Here is a 17,045-nt window from a genome sequence, read left to right as displayed (position 1 = left end):
TCGTAAAGAGAGTTTTTGGTACATTGGCCTTTATTAATCGAAGTATTGAGTATAAGAGCTGGAATTACAGGAAGGATATAAATAAGGTTGAAAGAGTGCAGAGAAGGTTTACAAGGATGTTGCTGGGACTTGAGAAACTCAGTTACAGAGAAAGGTTGAATAGGTTAGGACTTTATTCCCTGGAGCGTAGAAGAATGAGGGGAGATTTGATAGAGGTATATAAAATTATGATGGGTATAGATAGAGTGAATGCAAGCAGGCTTTTTCCACTGAGGCAAAGGGAGAAAAAAAACCAGAGGACATGGGTTAAGGGTGAGAGGGGAAAAGTTTAAAGGGAGCATTAGGGGGGGCTTCTTCACACAGAGAGTGGTGGGAGTATGGAATGAGCTGCCAGACGAGGTGGTAAATGCGGGTTCTTTTTTAACATTTAAGAATAAATTGGACAGATACATGGGTGGGAGGTGTATGGAGGGATATGGTCCGTGTGCAGGTCAGTGGGACTGGGCAGAAAACAGTTCGGCACAGCCAAGAAGGGCCAAAAGGCCTGTTTCTGTGCTGTAGTTTCTATGGTTTCTATGAAGTTTTGCCCCTTTGTTTTAGGTTGTTGAACCTTTGTCAGGGAGCTTCAGGATTAAACTGACAGTACAATGCAGAGAAACTGGGGAACAGAAGAAACAACAAAAATTAAGGCCTGTTATGAGTTGGAATATAGGAAAAGTAAAGTGAAATTTGGGATGATAATGCAAAGTGCAAGAAGGCAGAAACAGGATAAGTAAGCAAGAGTCACAGGTCGAACAGAGGTGTACGTGAGATTAGCTGAATCATTCTTTGAAGTTATTGAATGCATGAACCATAATGTGCTTAATTGAGACAGGTGTTTTTTCTTTGAGCCAAGATTAAGCATCATTGACACAGCACAGGAAATTGAGAAGAGAGCTTGCAGTGTGAAGGAAACAGAATTATCAGCACACCAGAAGCCCAGGATGAATTTACTGGAGGTGTTCTTCAAATAGATCGACCAATCTGGGTTTGACCTCCCCAATGCTGAGAAGCCCACATTGTGAGCAGGGGACGGCACGATGTAGTGGTTAGCACAATGCTTTACAGTACCAGTGACCAGAGTTCAACTCCTGTCACTGCCTGTGAGGAGTTTGTATGTTCTCCCGTGAGCATGTGGGTTTCCGCCCACAGTCCAAAGGCGTACCAGTTGGCGGGTTAATCAGCCATTGCAAATTGTCTTGTGATTAGGCCATTTTGCACTGTATCTCAAAAGAAGTAGAGTTTACTAAATTGAGAGCGGTGCAGACTGCCAGTAACAAGTTAATTCATGATCAGTTCAGAGAAAAGTCTATTATCTGTTTAAAATAAAGACAGAGAGTATGTGTGTGAGGCCGGTTTTCTGTGCTCAGTGTCAGATGTGGGAGGTCCGAGAGACTCCCAGCCTTCCGGATGGCCACATCTGCACCAGGTGCGCGAGCTGCAGCTCCTTAAAGACTGCATTAGGGAACTGGAGCTGCAGCTCGATGACCTTCGTGAGGAGATGATAGAGAGGAGATATAGGCAGGTAGTCACCCCAAGAACCACAGGAGACAAGACAAGTGGGTAACAGTCAGGAGAGGGAAGGGCAAGAAGCAGGTACTAGAGAGTACCCCAGTGACTGTCCCCCTTAACAAAAAATATTCCTGCTTGAGTACTGTTGGGGGGATGGCCTACCTGGGGGAAGCAACAGTGGTCGCGCCTCTGGCACAGAGTCTGGCCCTGTGGCTCAGATGGGTAGGGAAAGGAAGAGGATGGCAGCAGTGATAGGGGACTCTATAGTTAGGGGGTCAGATAGGCGATTCTGTGGACACAGGAAAGAAACGCGGATGGTAGTTTGCCTCCCAGGTGCCAGGGTCCAGGATGTTTCTGATCGCGTCCATGATATCTTGAAGTGGGAAGGAGAACAGCCAGAGGTCGTGGTACATATTGGTCCAGAAAAAAGACTGCAGAGAGTTAGGAAAGAAGTTGAGAAGCAGGACCTCAAAGGTAGTAATCTCGGGAGTGCTGCCTGTGCCACGTGACAGTGAATATAGGAATAGAATGAGGTGAAGGATAAATGTGTGGCTGAGGGATTGGAGCAGGGGGCAGGGATCCAGATTTCTGGATCATTGGGGCCTCTTCTGGGGCAGGAGTGACCTGTACAGAAAGGATGGGTTGCACTTGAATCTGATGGGAACCAATATCCTAGCAAGAAGGTTTGCTAAGGCTACTGGGGAGAGTTTAAACTGGAATTGCTGGGGGGTGGGAACCGAACTGAGGTGACGGAGGAAAGGGAGGTTGGCTCACAAATAGACAAAGTTTGGAGACAGTGCGAAAGGGAGGATAGGCAGGAGAAGGGACATGCTCAGACTAATGGTTTGAGATCTGTCTATTTTAATACAAGGAGTATCATGAATAAAGCAGATGAGCTTATTCATGCTCATGAATCAGCACTTGGAGCTATGATGTTGTGGCCATTACGGAGACTTGGATGGTGCAGGGGCAGGAATGGCTACTTCAAGTGCCAGGCTTTAGATGTTTCAGAAAGGATAGGGAGGGAGGCAAAAGAGGTGGGAGAGTGGCACTGTTGATCAGAGATAGTGTCACGGCTGCAGAAAAGGAGGAAGTCATGGAGGGATTGTCTCCGGAGTCTCTGTGGGTGGAAGTCAGGAATAGGAAGGGATCAATAACTCTACTGGGTGTTTTTCATAGACCACCCAATAGTAATAGGGACATCAAGGAGCAGATAGGGAGACAGATTCTGGAAAGGAGTAATAATAACAGGGTTGTTGTGGTTGGAGATTTTAATTTCCCAAATATTGATTGGCATCTCCCTAGAGTGAGGGATTTAGATTGGGTGGAGTTTGTTCAGTGTGTTCAGGAAGGTTTCTTGACACAATATGTAGATAAGCCTACAAATGGAGAGGCTGTACTTGATCTGGTATTGGGAAATGAACCTCGTCAGGTGTCAGGTCTCTCAGTGGGAGAGCATTTTGGAGATAGTGATCATAATTCTACCTCTTTTTTCACAGCATTGAAGAGGATAGGAACAGACAAGTTAGGGAAATGTTTAATTGGAGTAAGGGGAACTATGAGGCTATCAGGCAGGAACTTGGATGCATAAATTGGAAACAGATGTTCTCAGGGAAACGTACGGAAGAAATGTGGCAAATGTTCAGGGGATATTTGTGTGGGGTTCTGGGTAGGTACGTTCCAATGAGACAGGGAAAGGATGGTAGGGTACAAGATCCGTGGTGCACAAAAGCTGTTGTAAATCTAGTCAAGGAGAAAAGAAGAGCTTACAAAAGGTTCAAAAAACTAGGTAATGATATGAATCTAGAAGATTATAAGGCTAGCAGGAAGGAGCTTAAGAAGGAAATTAGGAGAGCCAGAAGGGGCCATAAGAAGGCCTTGGTGGACAGGATTAACAAAAACCCCAAGGCATTCCACAAGTATGTGAAGGGCAAGAGGATAAGGCATGAGACAATAGGACCAATCAAGTGTGACAATGGAAAAGTCTGTATGGAACCAGAGGAAACAGCAGAGGTACTTAATGAATACTTTGCTTCAGTATTCACTACAGAAAAGAATCTTGGATGACTTGTTGTGGACTGAAAAGCTTGAGAATGTAGATATTAAGAGAGAAGATGTGCTGGAGTTTTTGGAAAGTGTCAAGTTGGATAAGTCACCGGGACAGGATGGGATGTACCCCAGGATACTGTGGAAAGTGAGGGAGGAGATTGCTGAGCCTCTGGCAATGATCTTTGTATCATCAATGAGGATGGGGAAGGTTCTGGAGGATTGGAGCATTGCGGATGTTGTTCCCTTATTGAAGAAAAGGAGTAGTGATAGCCCAGGAAATTATAGTCCAGTGAGTCTTACTTCAGTGGTTGGTAAGTTGATGGAGAATATCCTGATAGGCAGAATTTATGAACATTTGGAGAGGCATAATATGATTAGGAATAGTCACCATGGCTTTGTCAAAGGCAGATCGTGCCTTACGAGACTGATTGAATTTTTTGAGGATGTGGCTAAGCACCTTGATGAAGGTAGAGCAGTAGATGTAGTGTATATGGATTTTAGCAAGGCATTTGATAAGGTATCCCATGCAAGGCTTATTGAGAAAATAAGGAGGCATGGGATCCAAGGGGACATTGCTTTGTGGATCCAGAACTGGCTTGCCCACACAAGGCAAAGAGTGGTTGTAGATGGGTCATATTCTGCATGGAGGCCAGTGGTGTGCCTCAGGGATCTGCTCAGGGACCCCTACTCTTTGTGATTTTTATAAATGACCTGGATGAGGAAGTGGAGGGATGGGTTAGTAAATTTGCTGATGACACAAAGGTTGGGGGTGTTGTGGACAGTGTGGAGGGCTGTCAGTGGTTACAACTAGACATTGATAGGATGCAAAACTGGGCTGAGAAGTGGCAGATGGAGTTCAACCCAGTTAAGTGTGAGGTGGTTCATTTTGGTAGGTCAAATATGATGGCAGAATATAGTATTAATGGTAAGACTCTTGGTAGTGTGGAGGATCAGAGAGATCTTGGGGTCCAAGTACCTAGGACACTCAAAGCTGCTATGCAGGTTGACTCTGTGCTTAAGAATGCATATGGTGCATTGGCCTTCATCAATCGTGAGATTGAGTTTAAGAGCCGAGAGGTAATGTTGCAGCTATATAGGACCTTGGTCAGGCCTCACTTGGAGTACTGTGCTCAATTCTGGTCGCCTCACTATAGGAAGGACGTGGAAACCACAGAAAGGGTGCAGAGGAGATTTACAAGGATGTTGCCTGGATTGGGGAGCACGCCTTATGAGAATAGGTTGAGTGAACTCGGCCTTTTCTCCTTGGAGCGACAGAGGATGAGAAGTGACTTGATAGAGGTGTACAAAATAATGAGAGGCTTTGATCGTGTGGAGAGTCAGAGGCTTTTCCCAGGGCCGAAATGGCTAGCATGAGAGGGCATAGTTTTAAGGTGCTTGGAAGTGGTACAGAGGAGATGTCAGGGGTAAGTTTTTTTACGCAGAGAGTGGTGAGTGCGTGGAATGGGCTGCCGGTGGCGGTGGTAGAGGTGATTATGATAGGATCTTTTAAGAGACTCCTGGATGGCTACATGGAGCTTAGAAAAATTGAAAGGTATGGGTAAAGTTTAGGTAGTTCTAAGGTAGGAACATTTTCGGCCCAGGTTTGTGGGCCGAAGGGCCTGTATTGTGCTGTAGGTTTTCTATGTTTCTACGAATACAACAGACTGAACAATCTCCTGCTGTGCTAAATAATATCACGATGGATTGTATTCACTAATGTGCAATACGCCTTCACTTCTGTCAAGTAATTAATCATACATTCTACTGAGCCAAGTATCTAGACTGATCAAGAGAACGATTGGGAGATTGGAAGATAAATTAAGATTCAGGAGAAAAAGAGGAGGTTTAGCAATCAAATTGGAAACATATTCTGTGCTGGAACTGAAGCGACTGGATACATGTAACGTGCAGTCCACCTCTAGGGTTTTCTCGGCTTGCTTGGCAGTGTGAAGGCCATGTGAACAGTACCAGAAATTAACATAGAGAATGCTGGAGGTCAGGCAGCAAGTGTGGAGAGGGAATGGCAGGTAGTGTCCTATAAAACAACAAGTTAAAGCTGCAGAGAAGGGAAAACCAGCGGACTATCTGTGAGAATGCGGAGATTAAATGAGGCTGCTGAACAAATAATGACTGAGAGTGGAACAGGGTCAGATCTGATGACTGTCAATCCGCAGGTGCTTTTACGAGTCCAAAAATGAGTTGAGAATTTGTTGCTTCACAATCGTTTGTTGAAAGTTTAAAACAAAAGAAACAGATTTTTTTCAACAAAGAAACAGATACAGAGCACATGAAACTGCAGAACAAAGAGCAAAGAGAACTAAGGCTATGACTAAGAACAAAGATGGCAATTTTTGCGGAAACAGACACTTTTATACCGAGACAAAGACAAATTCCTGAGTTAAGGGAGGGCCATTTGGAAGATACTCAGGCATAGCATGTTTAAACTTAGCCAATGAAAAATGAAAGGTGACAAATTGTTATGTAGCTGTTATGTTGCTTTACCACCAGTAGGTGGAGTCTAATGCCGCAACTTGTGAAAATACAAGTTAAAAATTCAAGTTCACTTGTTACTTGTTACATACACCTGTTAGGGTCTTGCTAAAAACACATTAATTCAATTACTACCTAACTAAAAACATAAAGAACAACCGATTCCAACAAAAGGTTCATAGATCAGAGTTGCAGTGGAGAATATGAGCAACGGGAAAAGTTGCTGGAGCTCAGAGGCTCGGAATACTGAATGATTGAGAATCTGAAGTAACAGAGAAAACTGGGAATATCCAACAGGTCAGGAAGCATCAGTGGAGAAAGAAAAATAGGGTTAACAGATGGTGATCAGGTTTTTCATGAAATGGGATTAATTTATTGTCTGCACTGAAAATACAACAATCTCAGACCTGATCCTTCTAAAAAAAATTTCAGTTTAACTTGGCCTAAAACTTCAGGAGACAAATTCATAAAAGTTGCTGGTGAACGCAGCAGGCCAGGCAGCATCTCTAGGAAGCGGTACAGTCGACGTTTCGGGCCGAGACCCTTCATCAGAACTAACTGAAAGAGGAGTTAGTAAGAGATTTTAAAGTGGGAGAGGGAGGGGAGATCCAAAATGATAGGAGAAGACAGGAGTCGGCTGGGGTGATATACTGCGTCCGGTGCTCCCAATGTGGCCTTTTATATATTGGCGAGACCCGATGCAGACTGGGAGACTGTTTCGCTCTGTCCGCCAGAGAAATCAGGATCTCCCAGTGGCCACACATTTTAATTCCATGTCCCATTCCTATTCTGATATGTCTATCCACGGCCTCCTCTACTGTAAAGATGAAGCCACACTCAGGTTGGAAGAACAACACCTTATATTCCGTCTGGGTAGCCTCCAACCTGATGGCATGAACATTGACTTCGCTAACTTCCATAATGCCCCCATACCCCTTATACCCCATCTGTTAGTGTGTGTATATATGTATATGTATTCTTTTACTCTCTCTCCTTTTTCTGCTTCTGTCCCTCTCACTATACTCCTTGCCCATCCTCTGGGCTTCCCCCCTCCCCCTTTTCTTTCTCCCTGGGCCTCCTGTCCCATGATCCTCTCATATCCCTTTTGCCAATCACCTGTCCAGCTCTTGGCTCCATCCCTCCCCCTCCTGTCTTCTCCTATCATTTTGGATCTCCCCCTCCCCCTCTCAAATCTCTTACTAACTCCTCTTTCAATTAGTCCTGACGAAGGGTCTCGGCCCGAAACGTCGACTGTACCTCTTCCTACAGATGCTGCCTGGCCTGCTGCGTTCACCAGCAACTTCTATGTGTGTTGCTTGAAATTCCAGCATCTGCAGATTTCCTTGTGTTTGAGGAGACAAATTCACTGAGCATATATTAATTGAAATCATGGGGTCATTTACATAGATAAGGATGCAAAATGTTACTCACCTAGTAGAGAAGCAGATAAGGGCTCTGAATAACCTTGTTAGAAAGGTCTGAGCCCAAGTTCTATCACAGATAAACATAACAATCAAGCCTGGTCTTCCAGTGGAGCTTTGAAGGAGTGCTACACCGTCCTAGATGTTGCCTGTTGATAACATGTTAAACTCAGGCATGTATGTCCTCACAAGCAATTTAAGAAATCTGTTGACAAGATTTTGAAAAAGGGCAAGGCAGATCTGCATGCAATATCCTAACTCCTCAGTCAACATCACTGATAAACTAACATGTGCCCTTCTATCTCCATGCTATTTGTAGAAGTTGATTGTTGTGTTTTCCTCAACAGTGACCATACTACAAAAATATTTTGGGATTTAAAATCTATGGAATGACCTCAATTCCTACTGGGCTCTATTGAAATGCAAGACTTTCTTCCTTCTATATATGTGATCTCTAAAGATATTTTGTTTACTTAGGAATTACATGCGAGCCACACCCATTGGTGGAAAATGCATTGGCCATTGAAGTAGAAGGCAGATACATGAGCAACATCAGCTTTGTTTGTGACTTTGGTTATCATCTCATTGGGCCTGAGAACATCACCTGCCTTGCGAATAGGACATGGAGTCAGCCTCTTCCCCGCTGTGAGGGTAACTAGCATAAAATCTTCTTCTGTCTCCTTGCCTAATCATGATATGAAATGCTTGATAGCTTACTTACTTACCGCCCATTATGCTGCTGGTGTTCAGGGCAGCAACGAAGTTCCTCCATCTCTGTTTGTTCTTGGCCATTTTCTCCATTATACCCCAGGTGTGGTTCAGGATCCTCAATCGCACACAGACACAGAGGGATTCTTCACTGCTGTTTCTGTAACATTTATTTTTGACCAGAATGGGGTGTTAGCCCTGAGCTGAGCCCCCAGAGCTGGAGGACCAGTGGACCTCTCTTAGCCTGGCCTCTACCCTTTGACTTGTTTGACACAGATGACCCTACCAAGAGCAAAAGCATAACGCCCTAACTTCAGATTCATTGCTCTCTGGGTCATCGAGGCACACAAGCCTCCAAACCCAATGACAAGGCTGGGGTCCTCTTGGAGGAGATGCCTGATAACATTATGGTGATATTCAGCATTTCATGGGTGATACCTTGTTAGGATTTTCTAATCACGTGTAAGTGAAGAAGTATATATAGTTCATCAACAAAATGAAACAGGATGATCTAGTTTTTAACCAGTTAGAAGCACCTATCAATTTAGTGTTGCATGTCTGTGAACAGTGAAACAATAAAGTCAGAATCAATTCATGCTTCACAAGGATCCATAATTATCACAGAAGTACAGTCAGGATCCTTTATTTAAGGACTGAATTAATGTTAAGATAAGTGCAGGTCACCCATTTCCTGACTGCTGATTCCAGTGTAAAGTTATGTTCTTGTGTGTTTTGGTGTTATTCATTTATTTATTTACTGGCTGATTGATTGAGAGAGATACAACACAGAACAAGCCCTTCTAGCCTTTTGAGCCACACCACCCAGCAAACCCCTGACTTAATCCTGGCCTAATCACAGGACAATTTACTATGAACAATCAACCTACCAACTGTTACATCTTTAGACTGTGGGAGGAAACCCACGCGGTCACGGGGAGAACATATAAACTCCTGACAGGCAGCGGTGGGAATCAGTGGTACTGTAAAGCGTTGTGCTGATCACTACACTGCTGGGCTGCCCAGTTCTGTTTCATTGTATGCTCCAGTCGCATTACCTCCACAGAAGACATCCCCCCCCCCCCCCATTCCCCCAGTAGAAACACAACCTTCATGACATTGAGTAAGCAAGGAACATGGTCAGGTGGCTGAGACAGCACGAGAGGAGCTCTCTGCCCAAAGGCTCTGAAATGGCAGCTGACATATCTCAATTGACAAATGATCTTTTATATTACAAAAATAAACTTTATTCATAGTAAAAAAATATATATATATATATATATATATATATATAAAAGAAGAAACAGTTCAAAACTTTTACATTTGTGGTCAATACATTCATTAGTGTGTACTTATGCTTTTAAAATGATGGCACCATTGCCACTTACATGACCATCTGGGGAGATACAATTCACCAATTGCTCAATGTGCAGTACCAGAAGGACTGTGACTTTGAATTGAGCTCCATAGGTTCTTTGTTTTGGCAGCCCCAAGCTTCAGTGCATCCCTGCAGCCTGCAATGTGCCAGTCGACAGCAGCCCTCCACGGACACCTCACCGTGCAGGAAGAACCACAGGCTTCAGGCAGACTAAACGGCACCTTTCACTGAGTTGATGACCTTCCAGCAGCACTTGATGTCTGTCCCAATCAGTTGATGACTGACAGAGGTGGTGCTATCCATCACCACAGTGAGCTAGGACAACACATCCTCATCACTTGGTCAAGTTCTCCCTGGGAGGATATAAATTGCAATGCTATGTGTTTTCAGTGACATTGTGCATTACAAAATTAAGGACAATGTTTGCATGAAGTTTCAGAACCTCCCAACAAGGAGCGCCACAATAACCTAGAGGTTAGCATGACGCCTTACAGTACAGACGACCCAGGTTCAATTCCCACTGCTGCCTGTAAGGAATTTGTACGTTCTCCCCGTGATCATGTGGGTTTCCTCTGGGCGCTCTGGTTTCCTCCCACTGTCCAAAGACATGACGGTTGGTAGGTTAACTTGTCATTGTAAATTGTCGCAGGATTAGGGTAGAATTAAACTGGGGGATTTAATCCTCTGGGCCTCTCATGGCTCAGAGAACCAGAAAGACCTTTTCCGCACTGTCTCTCAATAAATAAAATTTTAAAATAAAATAAAATACAACATTTTTCACTAGCTTCCTTGCTCTCATATATCCTCCTTGCTCCAAAGTAAAAGAAAATAACTGCTGAAAATGCACAGCAGGTCACGCAATATCTGTAAAGTGGAAATTCAAGCAATTAATGCTTCATCAGAGCTGGGAAAAGTTGCAGAGGAAAGGAGAACAGTGGGAGAGAAGGAGAGAGCAGAAGGGCCATCCTGTGACAGGAGATAAGACAAGGGTGGGTTGAATGGCACAAGCGGTGGTGATGATGGCTAAAAGGGGGCCATAAAGGTTACTGAATAACAAAAGGCATCTCTAGGTGAAGTGTTTCTGGAGATGAATGAAATCTGAGATACTGGATGAGGCAAGAGAAAACAACCTTGAGTGCAGGAATCCTGAGAGACAAGACTGGAAGTGTAGATTAATTACTTAATATAGAATCAACTTAATTGTTGAATTCTGTTTGAAGCAATACCTTGGACTTGCTTTGAGCTGCTTTAGAACAGCATCAGGGGTAAAGACAGTGATTAGAGTCAAAACAGAATGGAAGATTCAAGAGGCAGACTGCTAGTAGTTCAGGAACACCTGTAGTTAACAGAACAATGGTGAATTCTTCTTCCTAGTAATTATTACCTTGTGGTCATTGTTACTGGTGATTGTTATAATAGTTTGTTCATTTCCAAAAGTACGTGCCTCTCATGTTTTTTTCAGGTTTTAAAAACCATTTTCCAGAGATACACTTGCTAGAAATAAACTGTATTAAAAGAGTAGTATTAGTCTTAGAAATTCTGATCTTCACTTTTAACTGAGTTGTAATTAATTTGATGGAATAATACCTGAAATACTGGACGGTTTCTTGGACTGATATGCTGAGGTGTTCACAAATCCTCTCTTCAACTCATCAGAAGAGACATGTATATTACAAACTCAGACTTCCCTCCTCCTTCCCTTTCTCTCTCCTTTCTCTTCAAATACCTTTTTCATCTATCACCTCTCAGCTTCTCACTACATCTCCCCTTCACCCAGCCACCAGCCTTTCCCCTCACCTGGCTTCACCCGTCACCTTCCATACTCCCATTACCACCTTATTTTGGCTTCTTCGTCCTTCCTTTCCACTCCTGATGGAGGTTCTCAGCCTGAAATGTCAAGTATTTATTGCCATCCATTGGTGCTTCCAGTAATTACTCATCCTCTTAAGGAGTAGAGAATCACAATTCTTGTGCACGGCCAGAGACTGAGGGTGGCACAAGCTGCTGATCTGGAAATAAGTCCGACCTGGTCATAGGAACAGGCCCGTCAGCCCAACCCAACCATGCCAGTTGTGGTGCCCATTTAAGCTCATCCAATTTGTCTATGTTTAGCCCATATCCTGCTAAACTTTTCATTTTCATGTTTTTGTACAAATGCTTTTAAAAGTTCTTATTGTGTCTGCATCAACCAGTTCCTCTAGCAACTTATTTCATATAAATATTGCCCTCTGAATGAAGAGTCGCCCCTCTGGATCATTTTTAATTATTCCACCCTCACCTTAAACCAAGGTCCATTTGTTGTTTTTTTTATTTCTTTTCCCAAGTAAAATGACTCTGCATTCACCTTACATATGCCAGTCATGATTTTATACACCCTCATAAGGTCATCCCTCAGTCTCTCCCATGCTCCAAGGATTAAAGTCTTAACCTGTCCAACCCCTCCCTGTAACTCAGGCCTTCAGGTCCTGGCAACATTTTCATTAATCTTCGCAATTTTTCCCGCTGAGAGTCTGAGGCACCTATTTTCAGATAAGCCTACTGATCCATTGAAAAGCTCACAAATTTTCTTAGTGTTTGCCTTCCTCTGCCTCAGGGATCCCAGTATCTTGTCCAACTGGTACCAAATCCTGTTCCTAGCATGGAGGGACCCCCAACTAACTTACAGTCCTGTTGACAACACGACCAAGAGGGAATGAATGACACACTGGGTGTTGTTAACTAAGGAAGGATAGCTTCTCTGGAATTCCTGGCAGTATTAATTTAGTTGGAGACCATTTTAAGCAACAGCAGTAGAAGGAAAAATGCCTCCTTCAAAGCTGCTCCATCATCTTTGCAGCATGGTAGTGTAGTGGTTAGCACAAAGATTTACAGTACAGGCGACTCAGGTTCAATTCCTGCTGCTGATTGTAAGTAGTTTGTACGTTCTCCCCGTGACCATGTGGGTTTCCTCTAGGTGCTCTGGTTTCCTCCCACAGTCCAAAGACGTACAGGTAAGTATGTTAATTGGTCATTGTAAATTAAACTGACATTGGGCTAGGATTAAACCAGGAGATTATTGGGTGGTGTGGCTCGAAGGGCTGGAAGGAGCTATTTCACGTTGTATTTCAATAAATAAAATTTTTTAAAGATCTAGTAAGGTGTACAAGCTTTACCTCACCATACTTTCCTTCCTTGAAAACCTTTGTGTCAAAGAATCTACCGGTCTTTGAAAAAGATGAAAGATCACTAACCTCTTTTTTCTGTCTCTACAGATATTACCTATGCTCATTAATATTCCCAGCATTCTCATTTATTCACATTTTCAGCACCTGCAACATTTTGCTTTCAGGCTTGGATGTATTCAATAAGTCGATGTCCAAGGATCTGTTGGGAAGTGGGTTACAATGATTCATAGCCCTCCAAGTAGAGAAATTTCTCTGTCCTTCTTTCTGAAATGCCCTGAGATTGCGGCTATTAATTCTGAACTCTCTTCCAGGCAAAAGAGGCAGCATCTTGCCAACTTGTTTTTAGTCTATTTATAGATTTCACGGAAGAGCTGCTTATTCAACTAGAATATTTTCAACTGAAACATATAATGGAATGTCTTTATTTATCTTGTATCTTGACTGTAAAGAAACATGATATAAAGATATAAAATGATTTGAATCTGTTCCTTTTTAACAGCAAAACAATGCACAGCCCCTCCTAACATTCCTGAAGGTATCATCCTTTCAGACACAGTTTTCTATGTAAAGCAAAAAGTGACTATTCACTGCCAGAAAGGTTATCGGCTTCTTGGGAACTCAAGCATAATCTGTGCTCCTGACCTGACATGGAGTCCAATCACTGCCACTTGTGAGAGTAAGTAGGGAAATACAATGTTATTTGGCTAACTAAAAGCATACTGTGATGGATTGTATAATGCAAGTGTCTGATAATCTACTGGTTCCCTGGTCTTTCATCGTGCCTCTGCAATATCTTGCCATTTAGACACTAAACAGTGCATTTGTGATCAGATCACCTCACTGTGTAACAAAGTTATGTCTGTTGTCATGTGAACTAAGTAACCAGAAAGAAGTGCTGGTAGACATGAAATGGTCTCTTTTTTGAACAAAATGAGATACAGCAGGCATCATACTGAGAACCTTTCAGAGGCAAAGCTCTCCCTGACCCAACACTACACGGCATTTCATGTGCTAAAGATCAAAGGACAATTCCATATTTACAATGCTCCTTTTGAACTACACACCACCTCACACCTCCCTCCTTGCACCCACATGACAGACACCCAAATAAAAAATTTAATCATCAGAATCAGGTTTATTATCACCGGCATGTGACATTAACTTTGTTAACTTACGAGCAGCATTTCAATGCAATACATAATCTAGGAAAGAGAGAGAAAAAAAATAATAAATAAAATAAAACATAATAATAAGTAAACAAGTAAATCAATTACATATATTGAATAGATTTTTTAAAATGTGCAAAAACAGAAATACTGTATATTAAAAAAAAGTGAGGAAGTGTCCAAAGATTCAATGTCCATTCAGGAATCAGATGGCGGAGAGGAAGAAGCTGTTCCTGAATCACTGAGTGTGTGCCTTCAGGTTTCTGTATCTCCTACCTGATGGTAACAGTGAGAAAAGGGCATGCCCTGGGTGCTGGAGGTCCTTAATAATGGATGCTGCCTTTCTGAAACACCGCTCCCTGAAGATGTCCTGGGTACTTTGTAGCCTAGTGTCCAAGATGGAGCTGACTAGATTTACAACCTTTTGCAGCTTCTTTCGGTCCTGTGCAGTAGCCCCTCCATACCAGACAGTGATGCAGCCTGTCAGAATCCTCTCCACGGTGCAACTATAGAAGTTTTTGAGTGTATTTGTTGACATGCCAAATCTCTTCAAATTTCTAATAAAGTATAGCTGCTGTCTTGCCTTTTTTATGACTACATCAATATGTTGGGACCAGGTTAGATCCTCAAAGATCTTGACACCCGGAAACTTAAAGCTGCTCACTCTCTCCACTTCTGATCCCTCTGAGGATTGCTATGTGCTCCTTCATCTTACCCTTGTGGAAATCCACAATCAACTCTTTCATCTTATTGATGTTGAGTGCCAGGTTGTTGCTGCAACACCACTTTGTTGGCATATCTCACTCCTGTACTCCCTCTCGTCATCACCTGAGATTCTATCAACAATAGTTGTATCGTCAGCAAATTTGTAGATGGTATTTGAGCTATGCCTAGCACACAGTCATATGTATACAGAGAGTAGAGCAGTGGGCTAAGCACACACCCCTGAGGTGCACCAATGTTGATCGTCAGCAAGGAGGATATGTTATCACCAATCCACACAGACTGTGATCTTCTGGTTAGGAAGTCGAGGATCCAATTGCAGAGGGAGGTACAGAGGCCCAGGTTCTGCAACTTCTCTATCAGGATTGTGGGAGTGATGGTATTAAATGTTGAGCTATAGTCGATGAACAGCATTCTGATGTAGGTGCTTGTGTTGTCTAGGTGGTCTAAAGCCGTGTGGAGAGCCATTGAAATTGCAACTGCCGTTGACATATTGTGGCGATAGGCAAATTGCAATGGGTCCAGGTCCTTGCTGAGGCAGGAGTTCAGTCTAGTCATAACCAACCTCTCAAAGCATTTTGTCACTGTCAATAGTCATTAAGGCAGCCCACATTATTCTTCTTAGGCACTGGTATAATTGTTGCCTTTTTGAAGCAAGTGGGAACTTCTGCCCGTAGCAGTGAGAGGTTGAAAATGTCCTTGAATACTCCCGCTAGTTGGTTGGCACAGGTTTTCAGAGCCTTACCAGGTACTCCATTGGAAGACCAGCATTGTCTGGTCTTCCAATTAACTGTGGCGTCTTCCAGTTATCTTGGTTAACGGTCTTAGGAACCCATTGTTCAGGGCTGCATTTTAGATTTAAACCACAATTCATAGTCAAACCTGAAGACTCACAGCTGAAATCAGTTGCTGAAGTTATTTGCTATGTGTGCTAACCCCAAAAAGCACTCTAACAATCTCCTTTCATTGTCTCTTTTACATCCTCCACTATGATACCCTCTAGTTTGAATTGCCACAATATTAACATTTTCTTTTGTTTTCAAGTTTTCCCAGGATCTTACCCTACCCTTTCTCTTTCATCTCCTAAAGCAAAAAGTCATCAGAAATATATATCCATACTCCCCCATTTAGGCCATTTTTAACCACTCCATTGTGAGTGCAGCTCTTTGGTTCCCATCATGCATCTCTTCCACTTTCTCTTCTCCTTGAACAAGCTCCTCAAAGTTTACCTCTTTTAACAAGCATTTTATCTTTCCTCAACCATTAGCAAATTCAGTCTGTGAAATCAATGTCTGTGCTGTGCTGTGTTGAGTGGAGATACTTAGCCAAGTTGCAGCAGTGTCCACAAATACCAGGATTTCATCAGCCATCTTGCATTTCACTAATAAAACTTACTTTGAGAGACACTTATCTACAATTACAAGGGCATGGAGAGCAAGAAGAGATAATATATGTTTTGTTTGTTAATCTGTCTTTCGGTGAATCATTAGGATTTACCTTAGGCCTCATAATTAGCACAAAGGAAACAAAAATTATGCATCAATCTACACCAAACACACCATACACAGAACCAAAGGTCCTTTTGACCGGTTAGAGGATTTCAGGACCTCTGCACCTGTACACCTCTGACACCTCAAACCTTTGAGCTCAGATTTGCCTTATCAGCCACCTCCATACACGTCACATTACTATAGACAGATATTATGGACTTACTCCACAATGAGTGACAAACAGCAACATAAAAGTGTTTTCTCAGGTGATTGTTATTAAGACACATACATCCTACAATAAAGCATATAATCATTGATAATAAGTGATCTATGAGTTGATGGCCTCAGCTTCATATTTGTTCTCAATCTCATTGTTTAATTGACATTTAAGATCAAGTTCTCAGGGACAGAAGTAGTCCTCCCAGAGGAAGGGTTGTAGTAACAGTTTATCTTCCACTTTTCCTAATGCTTTTCTTTTGTCATTTCTAATGTGAATATTGGCAACAGTACAAAAAGAACAACATGTAATTGTTTCCATATAGCCTAATCTATTACCAGCTTCCTGCATCCTATGAAATTAATAATGGCAGTCAGCAAATTAAGAATTATAGATTAACAGTATCCCAAACAGATTGGTCATACTTCAGTCTCCTGCTAAGTATTTCCTTAAAGGTTGATAAGTTTAACATTTTGCACGAAGTATTTTATACTTACTGCATTAGGGTTAGGATTAGAGGATGTTGTCAATTTGTTGCTCACACGACTAGACTTGACTTGATCATGACTTTATTACCTCAGGTGATTTTGCTATGCCTCGGTTGACTGCGTCTTAACCCAGCACTCAGGCCTTCGTTGTTTGTAGAGTTCACCTTTCAATGCCCTCTTGGCCAGCATCCCTCATCCCTACC

General features: G+C 42.7%; 1 protein-coding gene across 1 annotated transcript in view; it reads left to right on the top strand.

Annotated features, from left to right (window-relative positions):
* Positions 1 to 17,045, top strand: part of svep1 (sushi, von Willebrand factor type A, EGF and pentraxin domain containing 1) — a 264,755-nt gene that overhangs the window by 226,468 nt on the left and 21,242 nt on the right. Inside the window, exons 42-43 of the mRNA XM_072258150.1 lie at positions 7,989 to 8,162; positions 13,258 to 13,434. Of these exons, the coding sequence (XP_072114251.1) occupies positions 7,989 to 8,162; positions 13,258 to 13,434 (351 nt within the window). The remainder of the gene's footprint in view (positions 1 to 7,988; positions 8,163 to 13,257; positions 13,435 to 17,045) is intronic.

This window comes from Mobula birostris, chromosome 5 (genome assembly GCF_030028105.1).
Source record: "Mobula birostris isolate sMobBir1 chromosome 5, sMobBir1.hap1, whole genome shotgun sequence".
NCBI classification, from domain to species: Eukaryota; Metazoa; Chordata; class Chondrichthyes; order Myliobatiformes; family Myliobatidae; genus Mobula; species Mobula birostris.
Note: the sequence above shows the minus strand (reverse complement) of the source record. Positions and strands in the feature narration are given on the sequence as shown.